Genomic DNA, 26,204 nt, shown 5'->3' on the forward strand with positions numbered 1-26,204 from the left:
CCCATGGCATTTATGGGTTGAAATGAGAACCCCTGGGCTAAATGAAAACTAACATAAGTACATATAAACTAAGCCAGGCTTAAATAAGCTCATTTAAGATTTTATAAAAGGCTAAGTAAAAGATAAATATAAGCTAAGCTAGACCAAAATATGCTAAGGAAATTATTCCTAAGACAAATCAAGTTAAAATAAAAGACTAAAATATGCTAAGTCAAGCTGAAAAAGCTAAATACAACCATAAGCTTAATAAACATTAGCCAAGTCAAATTAGCATATGACCAGGACTCTCAAGTTCTGATCAGATCTTGGAGTGAGATTTAGAGCCGCTGAACACTGTTGCCAACTCCTCAGTAAGAAAAGTTGCTTTAGGCRTCCTAAAAGTTGCTAAATAACGTCATCGTCCAATTTGCWTATTTGATTTTTTGCCAACAATTGTGATCAGGGCTGTATGGTATTTAATGTAGGAGAAAACTGTGTGTAAAATCACTCTGGTGGGGGTCAACATTTTGAATGAAGTAGATGCCATTTCCTGCATTCTGGTGTRTTTGAACAGGCTATTAAATATMTTTTTACCTATATAAGTAAACACTTGGTGAGTATTCTATAGGTCAAGGGGAAGGGGTTCTCAAACTTTTTGGGTCTGGGGACCTCTTACAAGGGAGACATTTTTCCAGGGACCCCCTCATAAAACCCATGCTGTTTTAAAATAATTTACTGTCATTTTAATCTCTGAAGTCATTTGCAGCTGAGAGTATTTATTTATTTAATTCTTWAAAACAACAAAGACCTTTAAAAAAATCAAAGTAAATCAATTATTGAATGAAAGAGGGGCAAAAAGAAGAAAAAAAATAGTATATCTGCCACTATTAAAAAACACCTTACTCCAAGCACTAACATCATGTGAGGTCTTTGTTATAAATTTTGACCTGCAGCCCTGCTTTAAAAATAGCTGGGTTATCCCTTTATGAAACATGGCTCTGAYGCTGATCCAGCTGTTTGCAGGCGATGTGACGCACACGCAGTGCATCSTCGTGAGAACAGAGTTTTTTAAACTATGATAAAAATATTATTCGTGCGCAACAGGTAGAAAGGTTGGGTCTGAGCTGGGGTCTCATCTCACGCTGCTGCAGATTTTTATAACAAAGCGCAGCACGGACACGTGATTGACAGGAGTGATCAGCTCTGATGCAGCTTACAGGACCCCCAAGGCAGGAATAAAAACACAAAAATAGGCAGACACAGATCTTTTTAGGCAGAGTGAGTGTCCAGCCAGAGACATAAACATTGAGCTGCTCATTCGTTCGTTTTYAAAAAGTGTGTGTGTGCGGGCATTTGTGCGTGTGTGTGTTTTAGCGYGAGAAATGCCAAGTGTGGCGTGTGCACGTCCTGAAATGCGTGTCTCATGGTCAATGCGTGAGACTTGAGAGCCCTGAAAATGACCCAATGCATTTTTGAAATTTCAATGACCTTACCGTGATGGACTACTCTGAGGAGAATGCTCAGTCTCATTCCTGACCCTTGCCCCCCTGTATTGATCCTGGATGAGGTTGAGAGTCCCTTCCTGTTAAGGATTTCAACTTTGAGAGGCCCTATAAAAATGTGAAACACATGGAAATAAACACCCTTGAACTTTTACATAAATAATAATTAGGGCATGTCAATTCAAATGATTAAGAAAGCAGTTCTACCTCCATTCATTTAAACAGCTGCACCTACTATATTATTATCCACCTCAGAAAAGGATCTCTATACTTTCTAACTTTTTATTCTTCCATCAGCTTTAATGCAGCCGAACAGCAAAGAGTACCCACACAAATGTTCATTAAGAACATCCACCTCAGTCCCTATTTATTAATTTTTTTTAAGTTTTGAGCTACCCTGATGACGTAAATTGCAAAAAAAAAAAAAAGCCATTCTAAAGTCACATGACCTAGAGTGGAGAGGTCTGTGAACTGGAAGTGATTTCTCAGTGAACAACTTCTTCCTACAACCACAATGTTTCTGATACACGGACAAATTATACATCAAAACATAAGCATTTTTGTCTTCTTTCAGTTAATATTTCTGTTGTTTCTGTGGGACAAATGGTTTCAAATTTGGTGTAGTGGTAGCGGAGAACAATTTTCATCACTTTCAGAATCCAGTCCAAAAATCAAAGATGGCCACCATAGCTAAAATGTAAAACTGACCATAACCTGGCTATTTTTACCCATATTGAGCTGAAATTTGGTGAGGTGGTAGCCAAGAGAAATCCCCAAAACCATGTTGAAAATAATCCTGCACCAAGAGACAAGCCCCCTTATAGTTTCTCCAGGAACTATTTTTGACATTTTTAATATTCACATTCTAATGTAGACTGAAGACATTGGAATGAAAATTGATAAATTGTAGAAGAAATGCAAAAAATTCAACACTTTACCCAAAGGAGTCCCAGCAGGATGAGAAGCATTTTGAGAGAAAATGTTATTCTCTGGCCACTCCACCTTTAGCTTTTCTGGAACCCTGAAAACATTTAGTTTGGCTTAGTTTAGTTAAAATAACAAGTGTCATCAAACTAAAAACAACTTTCAAATACAAGACAAAGTGAAGTTTATTACAACTACAGCACATTAAAAGACATAAAAACCTAGATAAATTACATTTTTGTGATTGTTTACTTACTTGTCAAGATCACTCTCGATATTTTTCTTGATGTTTTCATCAGTGACGTTCCTGTCGATCTTTGAAATGGGTATGATCCTGGTGAAATTGTCATAAAGTGCTCCAGGCTCCTACAAAATAAATTGGCTGTTTAGTTTGAGACTCACAATGCAAGCAAATTTAATCAAAACAGAAAATTTTAAATAATAATAATTAAGAAATACAGGTTTCTGATGTTTGGTTTAAAATTGATTTACCAGATAAACTAAATAAAAAATGATTTAAAAAGGAGATAATGGATGTTGGAGTTTTTATTATTTTATCATTCCAGTGTTTCCTCACTTACACGTTTGATTTCCACTTGTCCTCCTGTGGCGTAGACGTTACAATCGTGATTTCCGTACAGCATAAATCGAACAACACTGCCGTAAAGAACTGGCTGTGTTTTCTGAGACTTTACCTGCATAAAAAAACACGAAGAATTTGGATTTAAGAATAACAAAAATACAAATCTATTGTATCAAAAAAAATTCTTACCAATTGTCCTGCTTTGTACTGTTTTCCATCCAACTCAATGGAGGAGAATGTTGCCCAGGGATGCTGTTTCTTGATTGCCACATCTTTCCGTGTTATTGTGTCAATGTATCCAAGAAACTTCACCTGCTTGTCAAATTTTTCATGACAGTTCTGAAGCCATTGAGTGAACTCTTTCTGGATGTTTCCTCTTTTTGATGTTTTCTGCAAAGTACGCAGAAAAAAAATGTACAAAACTTTACAAAATGCAATATATTTTTATCATTGATTAACTCTGTGATAAACTGCCTCCATTGTGTTCCTGTCATGAATCAATAATCACCTGAACGTTAGCATCAGGAGTGAATATAGTGTCTTTGCTCTTCAGTTTCATCTCCAGATTCATAAACTTCAGTTTGTTAGCATTGACCAGGAATTTGTCATCAGTGAAAAGCACCCCAGAAAACCGACTGTAACACTCTGCTGGTAATGTACTTTTCACAGGTCGAGAGCACCAGTCAAACCTGGATCAAAAAGGAAAGATTAAGAATATTAGATGAATATTAGATCAAGTGATCCTATTTTATGTTTCTCTTTCTAAAATAGATACAAGCACACATTTTATTTCAGAGAAAATATTATGACATGACTTCATCTTGGGGTTTTACATCCGAAACCTGAGAAATTTAGTAACTTCTTTTCAGCTTGTTTGGAAGTAACTATCTCTACTGTAAAATAATATCTTGTAAATTGTTTGAAAATGCCTCCATAAGATTTCTTGAATTATTCTTCAGCAACAGATTATTTTAGATAACTGTTCACATATTTTCTCTTTGGCACATGAATATATCAGATTAGCAAAAAGCCAAAACTTCTACTTGTACTTATGATGTTCATAGGGATAAGGGACCTTTTTACAGTTACTAAATGGTAAACGGACTGTACATACTGTATACAGCGCTCTTCCAGGATAATCAAAATTCTTTACACTACAATCTGTGTCCTCATTTACATATTCACACAGCACTCTACGTCTTTATACAAAGCTAGACAGATTATTAGATGTAGACGACTCAGTGATTAAATCCAACCCATTCTCACTCCCAAGTCGTCACATATTGACGCTTTKSCAAGGTTCCCTCTACGTCCGATTTTGACGTGCCGGGTACCCCCGTCACGTCAGTTACTGACGAGATGGGGCGAAATCTGTTGTCATATTTTCGGAAAGAGTAGAAAATGCGCAAAAACTACCGTTTCGAAGCCTGAAATTACCTTTGTTCACTTTAGACATCCTGTCCCTGACCCTAGTACCTAAAATTAACCATTTTTAGAAAATGTAGGAAATTCACGTAAACATGTTCCAAAGCCTGAAATAACCTAATATTCACCATGGACATCCTACCCCTGATCCCAGTACCTAAACTTAACCATTAATCCTGATCCCTCATGTTAACCTCAGACCCTCGACCCAAAGACCCCTGGTGGCGCAACGCGGAAAAGCCGCGGGCGTCAAGGACTGACGCGAGGGGGGTACCTGATGCGTCAAAATAAGACGCAGAGGGTACCTTACCTTAAGCGTCAATATGTGACGACTTGGGAGTGAGAATGTGTAGTTAAATCACATTCATACACTGATGGGACACACATCAGAGCCAGTGGAAGTTGCCCAGGGACACTTTGATAAGTGATCGAATAGTCGGGTAATAGTACCGCCAACTCTTATATTAGATATGAACACTGTTTTGACTAGGCTTGGGCGGTATGACAGAATAACAATAGTTATTGACAAAAAAACTGACTAAAGGTGTGCAGTAGTGTGGATACAACCATGGTAAGAGTCAGTGTAGTTAAAAACCCAAAAAGACATACTTGGACGTTATTTAATAATTACTTAACAGGCCACAGACCATTCATATGTATAACCTTAAGTTATTTTCTGAAGATAATACCGCAGTATGAGAAAGATAGATTCCGGTCTACCTTAGTTAAGACAAAGTGTATTTCAATAAAGCGAAGCATCAAAATGATAAAAAACTGTCAGTATCTAAAGGCTTGACTAAGAAAAGTAAGAGAAAAACATGGCAAAGAACACCTGAAACCCAACAAAAAACACTGTCTATGTTTACTGATCAGTGTTAAACTTAATGAAATAGACATAAAACAAAACCACCCCTCATCATTAACTCATAAGAAAGCCTTTACTCAGAAACTGTGGTGTAAGGGATGAGCCGTCCATTCCAGAAACATTCAAAGATGTCCCTTTTTCCTCTGGCTTGATTCAAGCTGCCAGACTCATTTTCATAATCATCATCTTCAACAGGAGCTGAAAAACAGAACCACAGCCACTTTGAATGTAATACTTGACTTGACTTTTCATAAACCGAACCAAGTTTCAGAGCTTGTTACTAGGGTTGGGCATAATCATATCGCGTGCAATCAATCATCAGAAAAACATTTATCGATTATTTTTTGGCACTTGACGATTAATATGATTAATTCAATTCAATTCAGTTTATTTATATAGCGCCAGGTCACAACATATGTTGTCTGAGGGCACTGTACATGAAAAAAAAGAACAATCTAAAGAAGAAGCCAGCAGAATGTGTTGAATCACCAGGCAGAGTCTGCTCGGTGCTCCTCTCTGCTACAGATATGATGAACGTTAAAAAAAGTTCTGTAATTTATTTATCTATCAACACAATTTAAAATTTGATGTATAGTCTGAAGTCTGTAATTTCAACACAATTTGGAACAGATTTTTATGAAGAGCAAATCTTTCCCACTAAATTGGTCATGTGACCAGGACATAAGGGTGTCTAGGGACTCCAGGGGATTAATCGTCAAATTAATCGTTATCGGCTAAATACCACAATTGTGATTAATTTTTTTTTGCTAATATTGCCCAGCCCTACTCGTTACCTTGGCCTATGTATGGATCTTTAGGGTAGGTCTCCCTGTCATAGAGGAAGGGGTGGTATCGAAGCACCCCCTCCACAGTGCCGCCATCTGAGGTAGTGGCCATGAACTCAAAAGTGTCTACAGCAGCATTGATGTACAGAGTCTGCATGTCTTCTTCCACTTCTCTGAGATTCATCACTCGAGGGTTTTTAGGAGGCTTCTCCAATAAAGATATCTAATACACAATAAAAGAAACGTCCAGGAGTTACTGGCTGATATATGCAACCTTTAACTAAATCCAACTTACTGTGATCACCACTCAACAAACTGTCTCACCTTAATGTCAATTTTTGGAAGCTCATCTACTTTTCGGTTGGTGCTTCTCAAGTCATTTCCACTGACTCCATGAATGTAATAGTGATAAATGTGCCTGAAACAAGGGGGRAAAAGCATCTTACCATGACTTACACTTTAAACATTAAAAGTTTTGGAATATACAGTATATGATGTGAGTGAGTGAGCTCACGCTAGCTCTCTGGTCCAATCATCAAAGTGTTGTTTCAGGTAGTCAATGTGCTCAGGGCAGACTCCTGTAATAACAACAGCTGTGAAACTTTCATTTTCAGTTTCCTTAGCAATGATGGCACGGAGGAAACGCTCATCATCTGTTACGTGGGAAAAGTCTCCAGGCTGCAAAAAGAAGACAAAAAATACACCSAGACTCACTCATCACGTTTATCAGTTATTAATTTCATCTAGTCAAGCAGTTTTAAGAAGAAAAAAACATTACCTTTCTGTTTAAGATGGTCCCTTTATAAACATCCTCTTTGTTTTGTTCTTTTCTCTTGAARTCTTCTTTTGAAAGAACCAGTTCATGAACATCTGGGGAGCCTGTTGGTTTGCTGATCATCTGATATTTACAGATAATATGTGATTTAATCTGTCTTATAGGTTCACACAGACGATTTCACTGTGCATTAAGTTAATTAAAACAATTCTTACAATTACTCAGATTTTTAAAATTATAATTATCTCATTCCACCTGTTAAAACCAGCTTCTGTAAAAATAACTCAACTAAAATAAAAATGTTCTACTTATCTTATTTAACTTCAGATTATTTAGAGTTGATAATTATTTGCCGTCTTCTGCTGTTTGATATTGTTTGGTTTTATTTTTCTGGATTTCTCATCTGATTCAGATTTATTAAATTTATTCTAGGTTTCTTAAAATAATCTTTCTAASTTGAGAAGTAAGACCAACTTTGTAACAGTTTCAAAATAGTTTTAAAACTCACCCTAACAGAGTCTCCGATGTGAAAAACAGCCCGCTTTCCTCCAACTCCAAAGAACGATATATCACTGTTGAGACTGCGAGGTACATGTTCAGGACGTATATAATCCTCTTTATCACTAAAATTCATAAAAAATAAGAACAAAATCTGATTGGGTTGTTTCAAACTGAAAGAGATCATAATAAACAGTTTGGAAATTTTGTGTTACTGGGAGGATTTCAAACAACCAACCTTTCAAATCTGCTATTTTCCCTTGTGAACTTAGAGAGTCTGTATACTGCCCAGTTATTCAGCCGCTTCGAGGTCATCCCACAGCCATTATCCATAACAATAATGGCAGGTTTCCCAAAATATTTGTCAAACAGCTGATGGTAAGATGCAGAAATAAGTCAAAAATTCACTAATATTAATATCAAATGGCCCAAAATGTATACATGTTCACTGTAAACTAAATTTAAAATGCAAAACCAACCATTTGTATCTCTATGGTCCTCACTCCTGTGTTTTTGGCTGTGGCTGAAAGAGCGTTGTCTACCAGCTCAGCAAAAGAGCACGCTGGAAAATTCAAATAAAAACATCAAAAACAGAAGGCCTAGCATTTCTTGAAGGAATATTATCACTCGCCACTTTTCAGAATTTCAGATGAAAATCATCTCATGATGGAAAATGACAAAATTCAGGTCATTTTGATTGAACTTCAAAAATCAGGCTTAGAGTATCTGTTGTGAATGATTTCAGCTGCTACATCAAATGTTAGCTCAGTATCTGTGAACCTGATTTAATTAGAACCATATTTGAGTTTTACTGTCAGCCACCTTGAATATAGCCTGGCCCTTGCCTTCCTACACATTTCCACTCAATTCTCGCTTCCCTTCACTGCTCCGTCTGGGATTTCTCCAGGAGAATTTTCGTCTGGGCCAATCAGAGAACAGAACGTCGATTTTCTGCGCAGTGTCTGTTAGTTAGTTTAGCAAAGGCAGTGGAGGAAGTGAATGAAGCCAGTCCGTGTTGATAAGGCTTCCAAATAAAATTAAAATTGTCTGACAAAGCAGCAGCTATCATTTACAGTCGTCTCGTTCAGCTTGGTTCTTCTCTCCTTTCAGTAGGGTTGTTTACAGCGCACGCGATTTCCGGTTAGCTTCTTAGCTTAGCCTCCTTCACAGTGGAGCTGGCACACATACTGTATGTCGCGGCCAACCAATCCAATCATTTATACTTCAGCAGAGGCCACGCCTCCAGCAAGAATCGCTTCTCTATAGCCGAGAGTCCAGACCCTCGTATGAAGCAAAGCGAAGGACAAGGGTCTGGTTTTTACCAGGCCACCTTGAATACGGTTGACTTCAAAGGTTWATCATCAGTAGATGCACATCCAACAATTCATTCGTTGAAATTGGTCCAGTGGTTCCTGAGTTATTTACTAACATACACACGTGTATGCACCTTTCACATACAGGCCACAATCAAACCATTRTATGCAATTAAACAGCTAAAATTCTGTTAGCAAAAAAGATCKTTGATCATTTTAACACTCACGCAGTGATTTCTGACCCTCAGCGAAGTATTCACAAGTCCCACTCTCGACCAGAGTATTATAATGAGGCACAAACTTGATGTCCTCTTCAGTTGCAGCTGGCAGGGCTTGGTCCTCATGTTCTAACAGGTAAAGGGTGCAGCCATCCTGAAGCTCCTCTACAGTGAATAAAAKTCCTTAATAAACATTTATTTCATCCTTGCATTTGTTGCATTATAATGTTCTGCACAATAAAGGATGAATTTACTCACCAAATTTATCATGATCCACAACTGTTCTGTCAGTTGTGACCAACACAAATGTCTCACATGAAGGGACTGCAAACGTCTGTAGCAGAAGAGAAYGCTTTGACATTTTATTCAAAGCCTTAAAAGTCAATTATTTTGATCAACAAAAYCTGATGTGGGATTCAACAAAAAAAGAATGAGAATAAATGTGACTGAACAATATTTTTTGACCTGGGAGTAATTTTGTGCTTTCCAGTGGCATGCAAACCACCTTCAGCCTGCTGCCATCCTGAGACAGAGAAGTCACGAAAATTTTTTATTTTTAAACACATCAGTGCACCAGGTCAATAAATACATTACACTGTAACTTACGTTCATTTAATAAAAAATAATGCTGCGAACAATTAAAAAATTTTTTTTAAACTGGTGGGAAGTTACATACAGTATTGTGATTGTCTGGTGAACAGCTTAGTAAATCTATCTGTGTAAGAAGTCAATGCCTGATAGAAACTAGTTCTAGACATATCAAACTACTGTATTTAGCATGAGTGCTGCACGTGATAATCTATAAACAAGTCACCTATATAATTTTTTMCCATGCAAATCTAGACAGAAAACTATCCTAGACTAACAGAGAAAATATCCCATGCYTGATTTGCATTAGGGAGCCATGGAGGCTTAAAAAAAGGACAACAAAAAAGACAATAAAATAACTACTACCTTATGGCAAGAGGTATTGTCAAAATGTGAAGATATTTAAGTGAGAACTATGTTTTAGCTTCAGTCCACCATAATGTAGGAGGTTTTGGTCTGAAGACAAATTTAGTCAAATGAAAAAGACAATATGCTCGTATCTTGTAATCACAAAGTGCTAAACATCAACATTTCACTGTCAGTTTTAGTAAATAGTCACAATRGTTATGGGGAATAGGGTTGGGCATAATCGTATCGTCAGAAAAACATTAATCGATTAATTTTTGGCACTTGACGATTAATACCATTAATGCCACCAGGTAGACTGACTGGAGATTACTCCGGTCAGTSTGCTCAGTGCTCCTCTCTGCTTCAAATATGAAGAACAYTAAAAWTAAAGTTCTGTAATTTAGTTATCYATCAACAYAAYTGATGTTTAGCCTGAAATCTGTAATTTTCACACAATTTGGAACAATTTTTTATAAAGAGCAAATCTTTCCCACTAAATTGGTCATGTGACTAGGACATAAGGGTGTCCAGGGACTCCAGGGGATTAATCATCAAATTAATCGTTATCGGCTAAATACCACAATTAATTGTGATTAATTTTTTTTTGCCAATATTGCCCAACCTTAATGGGGAAGAATGTTTATTTTGCCCTTTTCCAATTTACTGTTAGTATTACTGATAGAAATATTACATTAATGCCATAACGTCAGTAGAAATTCATCAGGTAAATAACTTGACGCTGTAAATCTGATTTCCAATTCTTTCCTTCAACACACCTGAACTGAATAAATGGGTGATTAGCAGGCTTCTGCACAACACGAAGTTAATTATGAATCAGGTGTGTTAGAGTAGGTAAACGTGCAGGTTAGGGGACAAGACCCAGCCACTGAACCATAGTTAGATAGGTGAATTAAATGTTTTACGATAATTTGAGAAAGTGTTTTTAATTAAACAACATGGAATTTACCAAATAGCTAAAGGAACAAAGACTTTTTTTAATGACAAATAAGCAATTTTACCTTGTGAACAACTTGGAGAAAGCCATTAAAGTTCAAATCACTTGAATCCAAAGTTTTCTTGGAAACTTTGCTGTTTTTGGAGCGGCAGTCATACACCTGGATCATCGTAGTGTTTTTCGACTACCACGGAGCACACAAAGACGTAACGCGTCACTCCGTGCTGATGTTTCCAGAGAGAAAAAAGTTCGCAAAAATGTTATATACAGTCCATAACGCCTTGAAACAGCTTGAAACTGTTCTCTGCGTTGTATCAGCGCTATTATCTGGTTCTTATTCTTTCAGTTTCATTTCCACTCAAAAACAAAACTAACGCTGTGAGATTTTCTTCCGCGTGTCTCTGTCTCTACGGGAAGCCAGTAGGGGCAGAATGCAGCGTTCAATGTTGCCAGATATGCATAATTGCTAATTATTTTATGCTTTTTATACGATGTACGATAATTTCATAAAAGTCCAAATTTGTGACAGTTTTGCCATTTCCGTCAGGCAGTGTGGAAGTGGTAATGCGGCTAGTGTAGGTCCAGAAAGCCACAGGTTCGACACCCGAGCAAAACCCCCTTAACCCCTCAATTAGTAATGGCTGTCTGCTGCTCCCCTTGGGTGTTTCTCATGTGTGATGGGTCACGCAAACGCCTACACATCATAAAATCACACACCTGAATACCTCAACCAATGAAAAAAGCGCATCCCCTTAGTGCACCCTTCCTACGCGCATGCCATTAAAAATTACGATAGTTAGTCGTTTCTTATCTGGCATCCCAGACTGCGCGGTTAGCACTTCCGGTTGTTGGCTACGTTTTTACCTTTGGCATCGTTCAAGGAAAACATAAGGCTGGGGTGGACGGTTTGGTTACGACGAAGTAGGTCACGACACGGGAAATGGTAGCAATACTATTAGCTATTCTGTGGATTCCAGCTCATCACTTATTAGAATTAAAAACATTTTTTCAGAAAGTAGACCAGACATTTTGATAGAAATACAACAAACATTATTTAGAATTAAAATGATGGGGTTAAATGTCATATTTGCATGGATTCCAGCWCATGTAGGTATTAGAGGAAATGAAAGGGCAGACAAAGTAGCAAAGGAGGCCACTAGACATGTTTTAGTTGAGATAGATGTCAAAGTTAGTCAAACAGAAGTTAAAAGTAACATAAAAAAGAAAATGAAAGAAAAGTGGCAAAAACAATGGGAAGAAAGAAAAAGGTCGATGGCTTTATAGGATTCAGAGGAAAGTAGGAGAGATGAGAAGTGAAGAGATAGTTATATCACGTCTTAGATTTGGACATACAGGATTAAACAGTACTCTGTTTTTAATAGGGAAACATGATACTGGTAAATGTGACTGTGGAGAAGATGAAACGGTGGAACATATTCTGGTTAAACTGTACAGAAATGAAAGAGCTCAAATAATTAATAGACTTGATTAAATGAAAATTAGATTAAATCCATTTGAAATTTTATAATAAAAATTAGTTTCTGATAGTTCTCAAGCTTTGATTAATTATCTGAGAATAGCTCGATTATTTGATATGACATGAGTTTTATTTTAGGTCGTTTCAGTCCACACTCCTATCCAGTTGGTGGCGGTAATGCACACTTGAAGATTTTTGCAAACCGCCAATAAACCCTATATAGAAGAAGAATAAGAAGAAGACAGCTATAATGAGCTATGAAGTGTGTTCTACCAGCAGAAAAAACAGCATGTTGTTGTAATTTGTTGTGAAAGCGTCATGTCCGTGGTGCTTCAACGCAGCTCAGGTTGGGTTTTGGACTCAGGCTCGTTAATAGACCGTGGCTATCAGCAGTGCATCCGGTGGACAGGCAGTAATAAGTCACATGTGAAGTGTAGTTTTAAACGGCGGTGTTTTCAGATCATAAAAAGCYATTATAACCATAGTGGCTGTGCTTCTTTGGAAGGAGAACACACTGATGTGCTGGAAAAAACAGATAAACCAACAAAGGTAAAACATCATTATTATCAGTACCCTGCTAAACCTGCTTTCCTGTTGTATTGTAACGTTCACATGTTGTGTTGTCCCTAAATGCCATCAGCTTAGATGAATCTTCCATGTTACAAGTTTTAGATAAACTTGTTTGAATGTTCCCTAAAAGTTCCTGTCTGTTGGGTGAACAATGTAATAGTTAATTTTTCTATACACAAAACGCATTTTATTGTAAAGGATTTCACATAATAAACTTTCTGAGCACATAATTCATATGTTAACACATAGTTAAATAAAGATGTCAGTTTTGGAAAATTTGAAATGACTGAAATTACTTTTATTTTTATTTTTTTTAAATAATTGATAAACAATATTCTTTAGGGTTAGCATACCAACTGATATGCAGAGGTCTATAAAGTACTTGAAAAAAATAACTAAGTTAAAGTAAAAATACCTTGACAGAAAATGGCAAAACCAAATGTCACTGATGAAAATAGTACTTAAGTAAATGTCATAAAACTGTTTAACAAAAATTGGGGAAAGTAGAAGTAAAAAAATTACTTTTCCACGCTCTCTAACAAATAAACTGTTAAATTCACTGAACCAAACTGGCTCCACAAAACCAAGTTGAGTAAATTGATCAATTTCTTTAAAATAAAATATGTATACTGCCTCAGATTTATTCTACTAGGTTTAGTGGAAATATTTGACATGATTTGGTTGAAATTCAACACTTATTTTTAGAACACACAAACAACTCCTTTCATGATGAGTTTAGACAGATTAAATTTATAATGAGCAACTAGGTGTTAAACTTTAAAGTAAAGAAGTAAAAGTATCATTTTTAGGTTTTAAAAGTAACAATAAGGGTAAAAGTCACGAAACTAACAAAGTAAATGTACTTAGATTTTATAAACCTCTGCCGATATGTACATTGTAATACAGTTATTTAAACGTTTTGGTTTTAGAGATGTCCTTTTAAAGTTTTGAATAACTTTCCCTCTAGTAGTATTTTCACTAGGTGTAATGTTTTTGTTTAATGGTATTTAAATATCTTACAGAAGCGTAAGCGAAAACACAGTGAACTCAACCAAGGGGAAATCGATTCAAAGGCCTTCCACGAGAAGGTAAATAAACCATCTCTTTATTAATTTTTTTATRTATTTGTGATGCCAGAAATTAAATCCTCTGACGTCTGAACAGAAAGCATGAATCAAATAAAACAAGTTTTAACAGTTGGAAAAAAGAAATTGCAGAAAGTATTCAGAGCAGCTAAATGTTCACAATGTGCCTCAACACAGATCGAGTCTGTTATTCTGGAGGGAACCAAGCTCTTGGTGGATTCTGCCCAATCCCTTGGATACCTCACTGGAGAGACAGATGCAGTCAAAGAGCCTCTTCCTTCCCAGGAATGCAGCTTTGCAGCTCTTTGCGAGATGGCGAAAGAGCTTCCTCTAGTAGACGACGAGGAGCAGAAGGAGTGCGTTCAGCTACTTGTTACTGAAGATGGCTGTTCTTCACATGTTGACCTGTTCTCTCAGGTGACAGAGAACAGGGAGGACTGGGCCGCAGTGGTTACGCTGATGGGAGAGGAGTATGTCATACCTCCTAATACAGCTTTTCTGATTTCTGATTTCACAAGAATGCAACCACTAGTCCAGTGTAAGTTAGACAAATCAYATTCTTTATGCTTCTGGTGAATCTGTTTGGCGAGGAACAAAAGTGGCAATTTATTTGTCATTTGCCAGAATTAACGATAAAAATCTGTAGAATGAAAAAGCTTTTTCTTRTAGTCTGACACTGTTTGCTAATAAGTTCTTTGTTTCTTAATCAGATGGAAGGAGGTTTGATCTTATTGTTATCGATCCACCGTGGGAAAACAAATCTGTGAAAAGGAGTCGCAGGTAATTTGATATTTACTCATTTTACTAACTGCAAAGCAAAAAAAAATAAAATAAAACTATTTTTTTTAAAAATCAGAACACATGAACCAAAACGAAAGAAGCTTGAAGTCTGGAACAAACACCAATATTTAAGAAATTAAAATGATGAGGTYTTAAAAGTTAAGCAATGTTGGCCACAGCATTTGGTGTACAATAAATAAACATTGCATTAAAAACAACACTATGGTGTTTTAAGTTGATGTCAGCAATGGCAACTAAATTAATCACCTACCGATTGGATAGTAGGTAAATACTTTATGGCCTCCCAGTATAGCTAAATAAAGAACAAATAATTTGTAATCTATACAAAAGTTTMTACTGTGTGTAACACAGACGTGAAAATATTAGTGAAAACTGAGCAGCTCAAGACAGAAATTAAATATATTAAATCTAATTWAAAAATTTCATCCGGTATTTGTTAAAATTTTTCAATTTAAAAAAGAAAAAGTACGGCACCAACGATGTAATTGAAGTAGTTAACATTGCTAAACATTGCTAACATCATAATGTTAGTAATTTTATTTACTTGTTTTATATTCTTTACAGGTACAGCTTTTTRCCTTCAACACAACTGAAACGCCTCCCCATCCCACAACTGGCATCTTCAGGCTGTTTAGTGGTCACCTGGGTGACAAACCGGCCCAACCACCTGCGCTTCGTTTGTGATGAACTGTATCCACACTGGGGTGTACAAGTTGTGGCCAAGTGGTTCTGGGTCAAGGTACAGGACGTCTAACTGATAAAACTCTCAGTCGTGGAAATCTCACAAACTGGCATCATTCTGACTCTGTCAGGTTTTTCTTTCCCTATAGGTCACCACATCTGGGCAGTTTGTGTTTCCCCCCGATTCACAGCACAAGAAGCCCTATGAGATGCTGGTGCTGGGTCGATGTTCTACCAGTACCCCCACAAGGTAATGACTTCTCTAAGGCTGTGTCTTAATTCAGGGGCTGCATCTTTTGAAKTCTGCATTTGTTGGCTGCTTATGTCACACAAATTGTATCACTACCTACCCAGACTGCGAAGGGTGTGGTCTGCGTGTGTTGCGGTCTAAGAAGGCTGCAGCCACTGAATTGGGACTAAGTGACTTGTTTGGCGTTTATAAATGACAAAACCCTAAGATGGAATGACCCCAGGTCATATTTGTTTTGCTTCAGGTCTTCAACAATGCCAGAGATCGAAGATAAGCGTTTGATTGTCAGCGTCCCCTCAGCCCTGCACTCYCAGAAGCCCTCACTATCAGGTGAATCTTTGACTGCACTGCTTCTTTTGGCCACTAGAGGGCAATGCTGCAACATCGCTGATTGTTATCTCATTATGTAGGGTCAGAGATACYATCTAAGTGCTGTTTCTCATCACAGTAATGGCTCTTAAGCCCAAGTCAGTTCTTAAAATTCCTACACACAAACTTATAGACACTGAATTTGTATGTTTAGTAATAAGTTATAGATTAATTTAAGTTAAAATGAACTATCTTTTCCACAGCTGAAACAATATATTTTGCAAATACGGCCACTGGAGGTAGACTGAATAAGATGAATAAAGCAATTAGTGGATTTGTTTTTGTATTTTGATTATTTTCTATAATAGCAAGCGTTGAACCTGACAGGGCTGACTTGTCAAAGGTGCAAAACTTTTATTATTCATGTATCAAAATTGTCTCACCCTGACTCCAGCATCTTCTCTGCTCCGCAGAATTGATGTTAGACCTTGACAATGAATATGCAGGGACTAAGAATAAGGGAGGCTTGACGTCATTTCATTCCCTCCCAGGGGAACACAATTCATTGTGCAGCATGGGGAGCAACACACGGACGGCGTTTTGCTGGTGCCCTTTCAGCTGCACAGAAAAGCCCCTGCCTCATAGAAGTAGTTGGATATTGTTTAAATKCATTGATTTAAATCACAATGATACCTGTGTGGAGCTGTGATACCATAGAGATTAAGGAGATTAGGAAACAGCCCGAGTCTGTGCTGCATGTTTGCGTCTTTGTTTGACTCTCAGCAGGTTTCTTCACAACTGGTTTGTTTTTTCCGGTTCGTTTATTTGCTGATGTTGGGATTTTCTTTTATAGTGGGACGTGTTGCTCACAAAACATTAACTTCATTTAGGTGTACGGAATTTTGCAACATGTAGTGACTCAGCTGCAGTCATAACCAATGAGAAAATGGTAAAAGAATCTCTTCATGTGTTATTTTTATCACTATGAAATACGGTCACATGAATTCATTACAAGTGTTTTGTCATCTTTGCATGTATACAAAGGCAAAATTTGTTCTCTGCATTTGTTCCATCACACATGTGAGATACAAGTGGAGCAGTGGGCAGCTATTTAAGCTTCACATGGAGCAGTTAGGGAATAGAATACAATAGAATAGAATAGAAAAAAATAGAATGGAATAGAATGCTTTTATTGTCATTACACGCGTTCATAACGAGAGGAGAGCCACTCCCACAGTAGTGCAAATACACATTAATGGAAATAGAAAAGAATAGAGTAACAGGATAAAATTAGCTAAATATGCCTATATATCAGCATGTATACATGTATATAAATGTGCATATACCTACCTACATATATATACAACATAGAAAAACAAAAAAGGCACATAAAAAAGCACAGTGAGAGTCGGTTGTAAATGTGAAACTACAGTAGAAGAAAGTTAAACAACATTATTGCACATTGTTWAAATATTGCACATTTTGYATATTGAGGTATATGGATTATGCTGAATAGGTGTTTTGCTCAAAGATACCACAACATATGAGCATGTTTCTGGTTAGGGTCAGACCAAATCGGCTKCTCTACAGCTGCGCCACATCCGTCCACGAAATGATGGAGTTTCAAAYACATCTGAGTCACTTTTATCAAGGAGTTATTTTCTAATAATTAATGAAGCTTAATTAAGTGACATAATATAATTTATGATCATACACTCATTGTTATCCTGAACTTGCTGAAGTAGGCAACTGTTGAACAGCACAATGTCCAAAACAAAGGAAGTTTGTAACCCGTCAGCTCGCCTGAACTCATCAGCTGTTCTCATGTTTTTACAGTTTGGTGTACATCTGGTGTCCTGTTGGAAAGCTCTGATTCTTGTGATATGATAGACAGGTGGCATTTTATGTAAGGCTGTGTATTGGCAAGAATTTGGCGATACGATACATATCATAACGGAGGGGTCACGATACGATATATCCCGAYATATTGCGATACTGTAAGCAAGGCARTATATTGTGATATATTGCGATTTTTTTTGTCCAAAAATTCTATTAAATTAAAACCTCTTACTGGAAAAAAAAAAAAAGAAAGAAAAGCTAACGTTTACTTACAATGCTAATACTACCCTTACTCTCTGGCGCTCAAGAAGTAGAGGAGCCAAATGGCTGGCTCACTGCTGCCAACTAGTGKTCAGAGGCTGAACTACAACATAAAAATGAACGGTTGGCAAGAAGGTTGACATTTTAAACCTTAATCAAAAATCGATACAGGGCTTTAGAATAATCGATACAGTATCGGGAAATGAAATATCTCGATATTTCAGTGTATCGATATTTTCTTACACCCCTAATTTTATRGTGCAATAACCGAAGTGGGTAAAATCAGCTCCAGAAATCAAAACAAACWTCACATGTTAAAAACAACTTAATAAAACATCCCAATAATTTACTGATTAATTAAGTTAATTAAAAGTTTATGTAAAATAAAGAATACAAATTACTGTGTAAAAATATACCCAGTAAAAAAATGTTGAATGTGGCCCCAGACCTCTGGTGTTATCCAGCCTGAGCTTCCGTTTCACATCCGAAACATCACCTTTGTATGTCTGCTGCACTTCTCAGTGTAGCGGTCTGCTCGAGCCTCTGGGCAGGCTGGGTGGTGTGAAGCCACGGCACTCGAGCCCACTGCGCACAGACGTTCTGACCCACTTGTGTTGCCCTCTCAGATGGAGCGCCTGTCACTGACATGCTCGGTTGCTATGGAGAAGATAAGAGTCAGCGTTACTCCATTACAGATACGATCCTTGCCAGATGGTAAAGCAGCAGGAACAAAAAAAGTCTTTGCACTTCAAGTCTTTATAATTACAGGACTCCATGTTTTTTTAATGCATGAAAAATTACTTTAAAGAAGCGCAATGCCATTTATGTAGTTTTATTTTATATTTTTATTGAGGAGCATGTATGTAACTACAACGTGTACAGCACTGTGCAAAGCTAATTTCATTTTTATCTGTGTAAACGCCCGGCAGCGTKTCGCATCACTCGCTACGTTTACATGGACATAAGTAATCGCATTAAACGGCCRTTCGGGATAAAAATGTGTCATGTAAACAGCCCGTTCAGATTATTCTGATCCAAATGAATTTTTAATCTGAATGAGAGGGGTGGGTTATTCCGATTGAAAATCGGAATGACGTTCATGTAAACACTTAATCGGCTCATCTTATTCTGATTGTAGAAAACTGACCTGAGTGCGCAGGTCTGCTGACTTTCATCCACCAGGTTCGGCTCTTTAGAGGAGGCGGGGCAGCAGCRCTCCAGCTGCGCTGCGCCGCGCAGAACTTTTCCTCCACGCTCTCTTAATAGATGAAAAAGGAGACAAACAGCAGACGTTGCTTCGCAAAAAATAAAACTAAAAAACATGTATTGCTTCATCTGCAGCTCAACCGGGGAGTAATGACATCTGTACCATTATTAAAAACTGACACGGGTCCGTCCTGAGTGCAAAGAAGAGCTTTATTTACGTTTGTAACACGGAAGTAGAGCTGAAAGTTTACAACACTGCGCATGTCCGGACTTTTATTCTGAATAATAGTCCGGTACATGTAAACACTTGTCATGATCGGATTGTGTCCATGTAAACAGTACATTCGGATTACTTAATCCGAATACATTTCAATCCGATCAAAAAATTTTGTGCATGTAAACATAACTACAGCTGCCTTAAATGTGTGTCTTAAATAATGTTAGCTGCACACTCATGCACTTATCGTGATTTGTTTTATTACTGAAAATTTAGGTAAGTACAACTAAAAGAAAATAGTGAAAGTTAAAAAAAAAGTGAGTGCATAAATGCTTATGCACTCACTTTTTGACTTGTGAAAGATGAGTTTTAGGGTGAATGAAAACAGTCTGGGTTGGTCAACTTCAGTAAGGATAAAATAAACTGACAGTGACAGATTGACTTTTAAATCAAAAATAATTCCTAAAAAAAAAACACTTTTCATTTCCCCCTGTGGTTCTCCTCACATTGAAGTTTTTTTTTGCATTACAGAAAACAAGCAAAGTAACCTTTACCACCACACTCTGTCTACTGTGGACAGTTTCAAACCAGTCAACGGGAAAGATTTTTATTCATTTATTATTTTTTAACTTCTGTCAAATGCAGCAATGGATGGTTTTTCTCTTGGATCCCCATGAATCATGACAATGTGTTGTATATTTAGCTGGTTTGCAAATTTCCAAAGTCCTTTTTTTTTATTTTAAAAACAGTTTCACACATCTTTTTGTTAATTTTTTGCGTTTTTCAACACCATTTGCCATTTATGAAAGATGGATCAATGCAATCATTTGGTGTAATTAGGTTCTGCCATTTATGTGGAGTTACTTTGAAACATCCTGTCTAACCAAACCGAGTTACAACAGTAACATTTTGATCCCAGCACTCTGTTTTAAGGGCAAAATGTCTCCGTTCCACCAAGTTAAAATGGTTCAGAAATAGTTTCAGCAGTGATGTCTTCCTTTTCCTTTGGGGTCTCTTGCCGGGACTTTGACACCCTTGTCCCATTTCAAACTTAAGAAGATAATTAAACCTTTACTCTCATCACAGCTTGAGAGCTGAGTCACCAGTCGAAGATGAATTAGTTGTGTAGCTATATGTTTGGCCTTTCCACACTGCAGCTCTGTCTCTCTGACAGTTATAGAAAGGGGTGTGTGGGGGGAGAGTAGACTTTTGCAGTACCTGTACAAGTTCGATCGGTTTTGGTATCAGACTTTTGAGCTCATTAACTCGCTGAGTGTTGGCTGAGCCGAGGGGCACGGGCAGAGGAAGTGAAACGTATCTGTCAGGTGTGTCTCTCCTGGAATATTAGCACTTATAAAGCCAAGGTCACCACCAGTCTCCACACTGGAAAATCCTGTTCTGTGTTGTGAAGGACCTGGGCAGCCGCCACCTCTGTCTGATGCCCATTATACAGGATCAAGAACTCCCATCCCAAAAAAAAAAAAAACACATTAAGAGCAAATATCAACAGATAATAAAATAAGATAAGATAGACCTTTGTTGTCATTGTACAGAGCACAATGAAATTACAGTTGATAATAAGTCATAGTTGATTGAATTACCTGCTAAATACTGTGTTAGAATGAACTGACCATAAGCAAAGCGGGTAATTAAACAATTGAATTCTTTTCAAAAAAAGCCAGGMTGCAATAAATAAAATATGAGCCACGCAGAGTTTGCAAACTTTTATTCCTGTAGCTTAACMTGCAGCCTTTTTTACAACAGTATGGTGTTACATTGTGGGTGTGAAGACTGTCAATGAACCTTCACAAGAGGGAGGAAGCTTCAGTTCACAAATCAGGCATCACATATAGTAGGAGGGATCGGGAACCAATGTTAATGTCAGGATCGAATGCAACTGAGGGGTTTTATTTTAAGCTTTGACACTCGGGCTCCACTTTCTTTTTTGGTTAAGCTACAAGTGCTGTACCTGAATATTTTGCTGTCTGCATTTTTTTGAAAGAGCATCTCTGCACCCGCAGGAACCAAATGTAGGCAATCACACTCTCTCCTATAATCATGGCCCATTTTAGGTTTGCCAATCAATCTATTATTTATGTTTTGGGCAGGAATAGAGGACCCAGAGTTCGTGAGGAAAACTCACGGAGGGTCAGGGAGACTATTTTTCACATAAAAATGCTCCATTTGTGATTTTTGCCATGAGGCGGTGTGAACCATCACATCACACTCTGTTGAGAGTTTACTCACACTACAAACATACATTTGGTTTTGTTYGCATCTTTAAGTGACCAAACACCCACAGTGATTAGCATTCATGTTTTTAGGGTTTTATCATAACCGTCCTCTCTTCTCCTTTTGTTTTGTCACAGAGGTGCTGAAGCCTTACATCGGAGCTGAGGCCAAGTGTTTGGAGCTGTTTGCACGGAGCCTTCAGCCCGGATGGACCAGTTGGGGCAACGAGGTGCTAAAATTTCAGCACATTAGCTATTTCAATGTGACACCTGCAGACACTTTAAAAGCTGAGAGCACAGATGAGCTTTCAGTTCACCTGTGAAAACCTGTCCGTCCTAAATGACTGATGTTCAACCAGTTACATCAGCCTTTTTTTTAACTTTGGTTTTTAATAAAGATTCTGCACCAAATGTTTTATCTATCTTTGCATGCATGTGGGATGTTCATCTTTCCTTTTTTTTTCCTTTTTGCTTGTTTTGATCAGAGTAAATTTGAAGGTATTGATGGCGTTTGAGAGATGAAAGAGCATTTTTGTGCAGCTGTTTTGAACCCAACCACTTCCCACACAGCGAACACACAACGCTCAAAGTTTTTGCCTGTTTGGATAGTGATTGGCACAGTGTGCATCTTAAGAATGATCAAAGTATTTCTATTTTTACTCCTTTGCTGTTTTGAGCTGGATTTCTAAATATTTCCCWCTCTGAGTGGTGAAAAAAAACTTCTTATTCGGAATATATGTGAAGTGCTGTAGCGTTTGGATAATTTGGCCTCAGATTTTTCTTGTTTCTCCTGAAAAATGAGTTCTTCTAACTGGATAACCTGCTTTTTCTCATTGAGTAGAGCCTCTATAATGAGTTTGGTGTGAATCTGGTGAACAGCGAGCAGGACTGCCTCTGAGGAAGACAAGGGTGACTTATTGCCACTGCGGCAGCACACTACACATCACAGCTAATGAAGCTAGAATGTGACTCCAGCAGGATCCCTTACATATTACCTTTATCATGCTACCTTTTAACACATACAGCCCTCATACTGTACATACTGTAGAAGGCTGTAAACTCAACCAGAAGTTAAAAAATCAATCCAAAACTTGAGTATTTGGGGGAAAATCTAATTTAGAAAAAAACATCTAAGTGAATCGGGTCATATAACCAAATGAACCCATCAACACATCAAACAGGAAAAGAGTAAAAAAATATATTTACTTCTGAGAAAAGCTTTCACTGCTTTAAAAAAAGGCAACCGGTTTTGCGTAATTGATGATATCTTCATAGAGGATCCCTGCTGTTTGCTACAACACTCAAACTTGGTCTAATTGGTCTGAACCAAAATGTTTTTTAGCTTTAGGCCTAAATTCCCTCATGTGCTTTAATAACATAAAAGAAATGTATAATTGCCTACTTGTCTGTATAATTGCAATACTTTGCCTAAGAAGTTTTTTATTTTTTTATTTTTACAATTTAAAAATAATCTAAGTGAGTTATCTACACCATATAATTAAAAACTAGTGGTCAATTATTACTAAAACATTTCTTTATTTATCTGCAAATATATTTGTTTACCAGGCTTCTAAAAAAGTTTTGAATGAATTTCACATATCATGCAATAATAATGCCACTTATTGAAATAACTACAAAATACAATTTTTGAGTTTATCRTGTAAATTTAGGCTCAGTACGGTTCACATAAACAGACACATTCACGCTACCTTTAGACCTCAGTCTTCCCTTAATAACGTCAACATCTAATCTAAACCCAGAAAACTAACAGCCTTAAAAATCTCATAATTTTTAACCAAGATAGCAATAATGTGATTATATGTTTTTATGAAGGTGAAGTGGAGAAAAGCTCAAAACCAAAAGATAAAATGTTGCATTAAGCACGTTCGTTTTTATGGTTATTTATTCATATTTTCCATCTTATTGAATCTCAATGTTTACCAGCAAAGGTGTTGGATAATTTCATACCTTTTTTTTTTTTTTTACATCTCTACCTTTCAAAAAGACAGCTGAAAACAAGTCTGTATTTATGCTTTTTTTCACCTTGGTTATTTCATTTAAGGTAAAATGCAATAAAAGACAGCTGATAGACTACCTCATATTACATTAATAAAATATTTCTTGTTTTCTTGTCTCTTACTTCTCTCAGTTTTTGTTATTGCACAACAGCCAGTATTTCAGACGATGCAATCAGTCTCTGAAGCCCATTATGCATTAAAAAAAATGAAGTCATCATCTCTTTACAGGCGCCAGTGAAAGCAGAGGTGCTTGTCAAACTAAAGATGAAGCACCAGCACAAAGACCTGGTGACCCTTCTTTCTCCAGTTTCCCCTGATCCTCTGATGAAGCCTGAACAAAACAGAACACTAATTAATTTTAAATGGTCAAAAGCAACACCATTTTTTGCTTAAGAGTGCATCTTCAAGTCATTGTGCATTCAGGGCAGTTGCATATTTTTTTCCTTCCTGAAAATGCTGTCAAAAATGCTTTTGAATATATTTTGTTTTCGACTTGCAAACATTTAGTGTCAAAACTATGTAACAGAACCAAGAAAGTTTTGACTTTTCTCTTGTTTTAAATAAACTCTTTGAATGATWAACTCAGCTGATCAGAACAGGGTCAAGACAAAATGGGTCGCTGCTGCTTAAAACGTTTGAATTGTGATTCATGCTATTACCACAATCTGATTATTCCAACAGAAATATATTCTTACCAGAAATATGCCAGGCTGCCCTACAAATGCTACAGCTAGCTGCTGCTGCTGCTATAACCAAATAATCCTCTGTAATTAACTGYATAATGCAATTGATGGTGATTTAACTGTGTAGAGAATGTGAAAGCAGTCACATCCACAAATAAAGATTCTGCCTTTTACCCATGGCCRTGACTTGACCAAAAACCACTACCTTTTTGGTTGTAATTTAAAAAACGTGGTATTGGTGTCAATCCTGCCTACATCGAGGCAGAACTCAGTTGTGTAGAAAATCAATGAGACTCAAATGAGGGTGAGCTTGTTGCAGGGTTGGCCCAAGCCGATTTGGTGCCCTATTCAGGTGGCACCACTTTTCTATTTTCTAAATCTCTCTGCCAATATATGTACATTTAATTTACACCAGTTTTACGTACGGTAAATTACATACATAGTTTTGTTTTTGATGTTTTTTATCTATAGAAACCAGTTTGTCCAAAGATAAATMCTTAACAATATAATCTAAAACAGAATGCAAGAAGTCAACCTCATACCTGCCATTACTTGCTGACAACAATGAGAAACACCTGTTCGTGTTAATGAGCAGCTGTGGAATGAAGCAGTTCTCGGGGGGTCTTGGGTACTCCACTCGGATAATTTTGTAAAAGAACCACTCAAAACTGCATTTACTAAATTCTTGGTATTATTAAAACTGTCATGAATCACGTCTGTTTACTGCCAAATCCTGTCACAGTCAATTATCACCTCTTTGCCCTCACCTCTCATCACAGCAATCAGCGTCATTCCACTCACCTGTTCTCCTCAGTAAGCTCCACTCTCCCACAGCACCAGCGCCAGATTAGCAAACAGTTCTAGTAGTTGTCCAGCACTCTTCATGTCACGTCTTGCCTGCCTCGTTATGACCCTGGTCCTGCTCTCTGGTTTCATGTCTCCCACCTTGCCCCTGAACGGTACCGTATTGGATTCTGATCTCCTGGTTTTGACCTCCGCCTTCGCCTCTGGACCTTTGCCTCTTGTCTTCGCCCTTGTCGGACCTGTTCAGTCATCTGCCTCCTGGATCCTGACTCCCGCCTGTGTACCTCGACAAAGAGTTAAGTCCTCTCCTGTAAACCTGGTTGCTACCTCTGATCTTGTGTGTATGACCCAAGCCTGTTTCACGGATTCCCCTCGAGTAACAAACTCGCCTCAAGTCCACAACCCGGAAGTGACCTCACCGCTTTACGACCCAGACTCTCAAAGTCTTTTAAGAGTTCTTCTCGGACTCCATGCATCCTAAGAAGGTTAGCTGCTAAATCTCTCAATCAGTTCCCCTACACGACCTAGCAACTAACCTGATTCTCTCCTGTGTAGAGCTCCAGATCCCGTTGACGTGTCCCACCAGTTCCAGCTGCTCGTAATTTAATAARATCTTTAAAACTATTCAGGTGTCTGGCAAATCTGTTAAACTCGTTTTCCCAATCATTACAAAAACAACATAAAATCTGTATTTTATGACGCACGAATACTGAAAACCAGATTTTAACCTGAAGTTTATCTGAGATCAGAACCGAAACTGAAACACACTGAGCACCAGTAGTTATGCTGCGTTCACACCGAACGCGATTTCAGCATCAGGAGCATCGAACATCAGGTTTACATACAAAGTCTATGGTGGACGCGCTTCAATCAGCGTTGGGAAGTGCTGCGGCGCCTCAAGCGCGATTAGAGCAGCGCGATTTGAACGATCTGAGCGTTCGACGTGCTTGATGCGCAAATCGCTGAAGTTAGAAAATCTGAACTTTTGCAGCTCGACGCGTCAACCAATCAGAG

General features: G+C 37.6%; 2 protein-coding genes across 2 annotated transcripts in view; one reads left to right on the plus strand and one right to left on the minus strand.

The window, feature by feature from the left end:
- Window positions 1–11,160, minus strand: part of smchd1 (structural maintenance of chromosomes flexible hinge domain containing 1) — a gene marked incomplete in the record, with an annotated part of 41,856 nt that extends 30,696 nt beyond the window's left edge. The window contains 17 exon segments of the mRNA XM_014013296.1: window positions 1,473–1,589; window positions 2,420–2,502; window positions 2,662–2,771; window positions 2,987–3,100; window positions 3,178–3,378; window positions 3,497–3,677; window positions 5,356–5,476; window positions 6,073–6,286; window positions 6,388–6,481; window positions 6,578–6,741; window positions 6,842–6,961; window positions 7,347–7,461; window positions 7,575–7,708; window positions 7,816–7,898; window positions 8,877–9,032; window positions 9,126–9,201; window positions 10,823–11,160. Of these exon segments, the coding sequence (XP_013868750.1) occupies window positions 1,473–1,589; window positions 2,420–2,502; window positions 2,662–2,771; window positions 2,987–3,100; window positions 3,178–3,378; window positions 3,497–3,677; window positions 5,356–5,476; window positions 6,073–6,286; window positions 6,388–6,481; window positions 6,578–6,741; window positions 6,842–6,961; window positions 7,347–7,461; window positions 7,575–7,708; window positions 7,816–7,898; window positions 8,877–9,032; window positions 9,126–9,201; window positions 10,823–10,927 (2,188 nt within the window).
- Window positions 11,161–11,685: 525 nt separating this feature from the next.
- Window positions 11,686–22,096, plus strand: mettl4 (methyltransferase 4, N6-adenosine). Its single transcript, XM_014013297.1, has 8 exons — window positions 11,686–12,784; window positions 13,828–13,893; window positions 14,068–14,428; window positions 14,601–14,670; window positions 15,256–15,430; window positions 15,522–15,622; window positions 15,867–15,952; window positions 21,824–22,096. The coding sequence occupies exons 1-8, from the start codon at window positions 12,554–12,556 to the stop codon at window positions 22,006–22,008; spliced, it is 1,275 nt and encodes a 424-aa protein (XP_013868751.1). The 5' UTR covers window positions 11,686–12,553; the 3' UTR covers window positions 22,009–22,096.
- The last annotated feature ends 4,108 nt before the right edge of the window (window positions 22,097–26,204 follow it).

The sequence above is a fragment of the Austrofundulus limnaeus genome, unplaced genomic scaffold (assembly GCF_001266775.1).
Source record: "Austrofundulus limnaeus strain Quisiro unplaced genomic scaffold, Austrofundulus_limnaeus-1.0 Scaffold100, whole genome shotgun sequence".
Taxonomy (NCBI): Eukaryota; Metazoa; Chordata; class Actinopteri; order Cyprinodontiformes; family Rivulidae; genus Austrofundulus; species Austrofundulus limnaeus.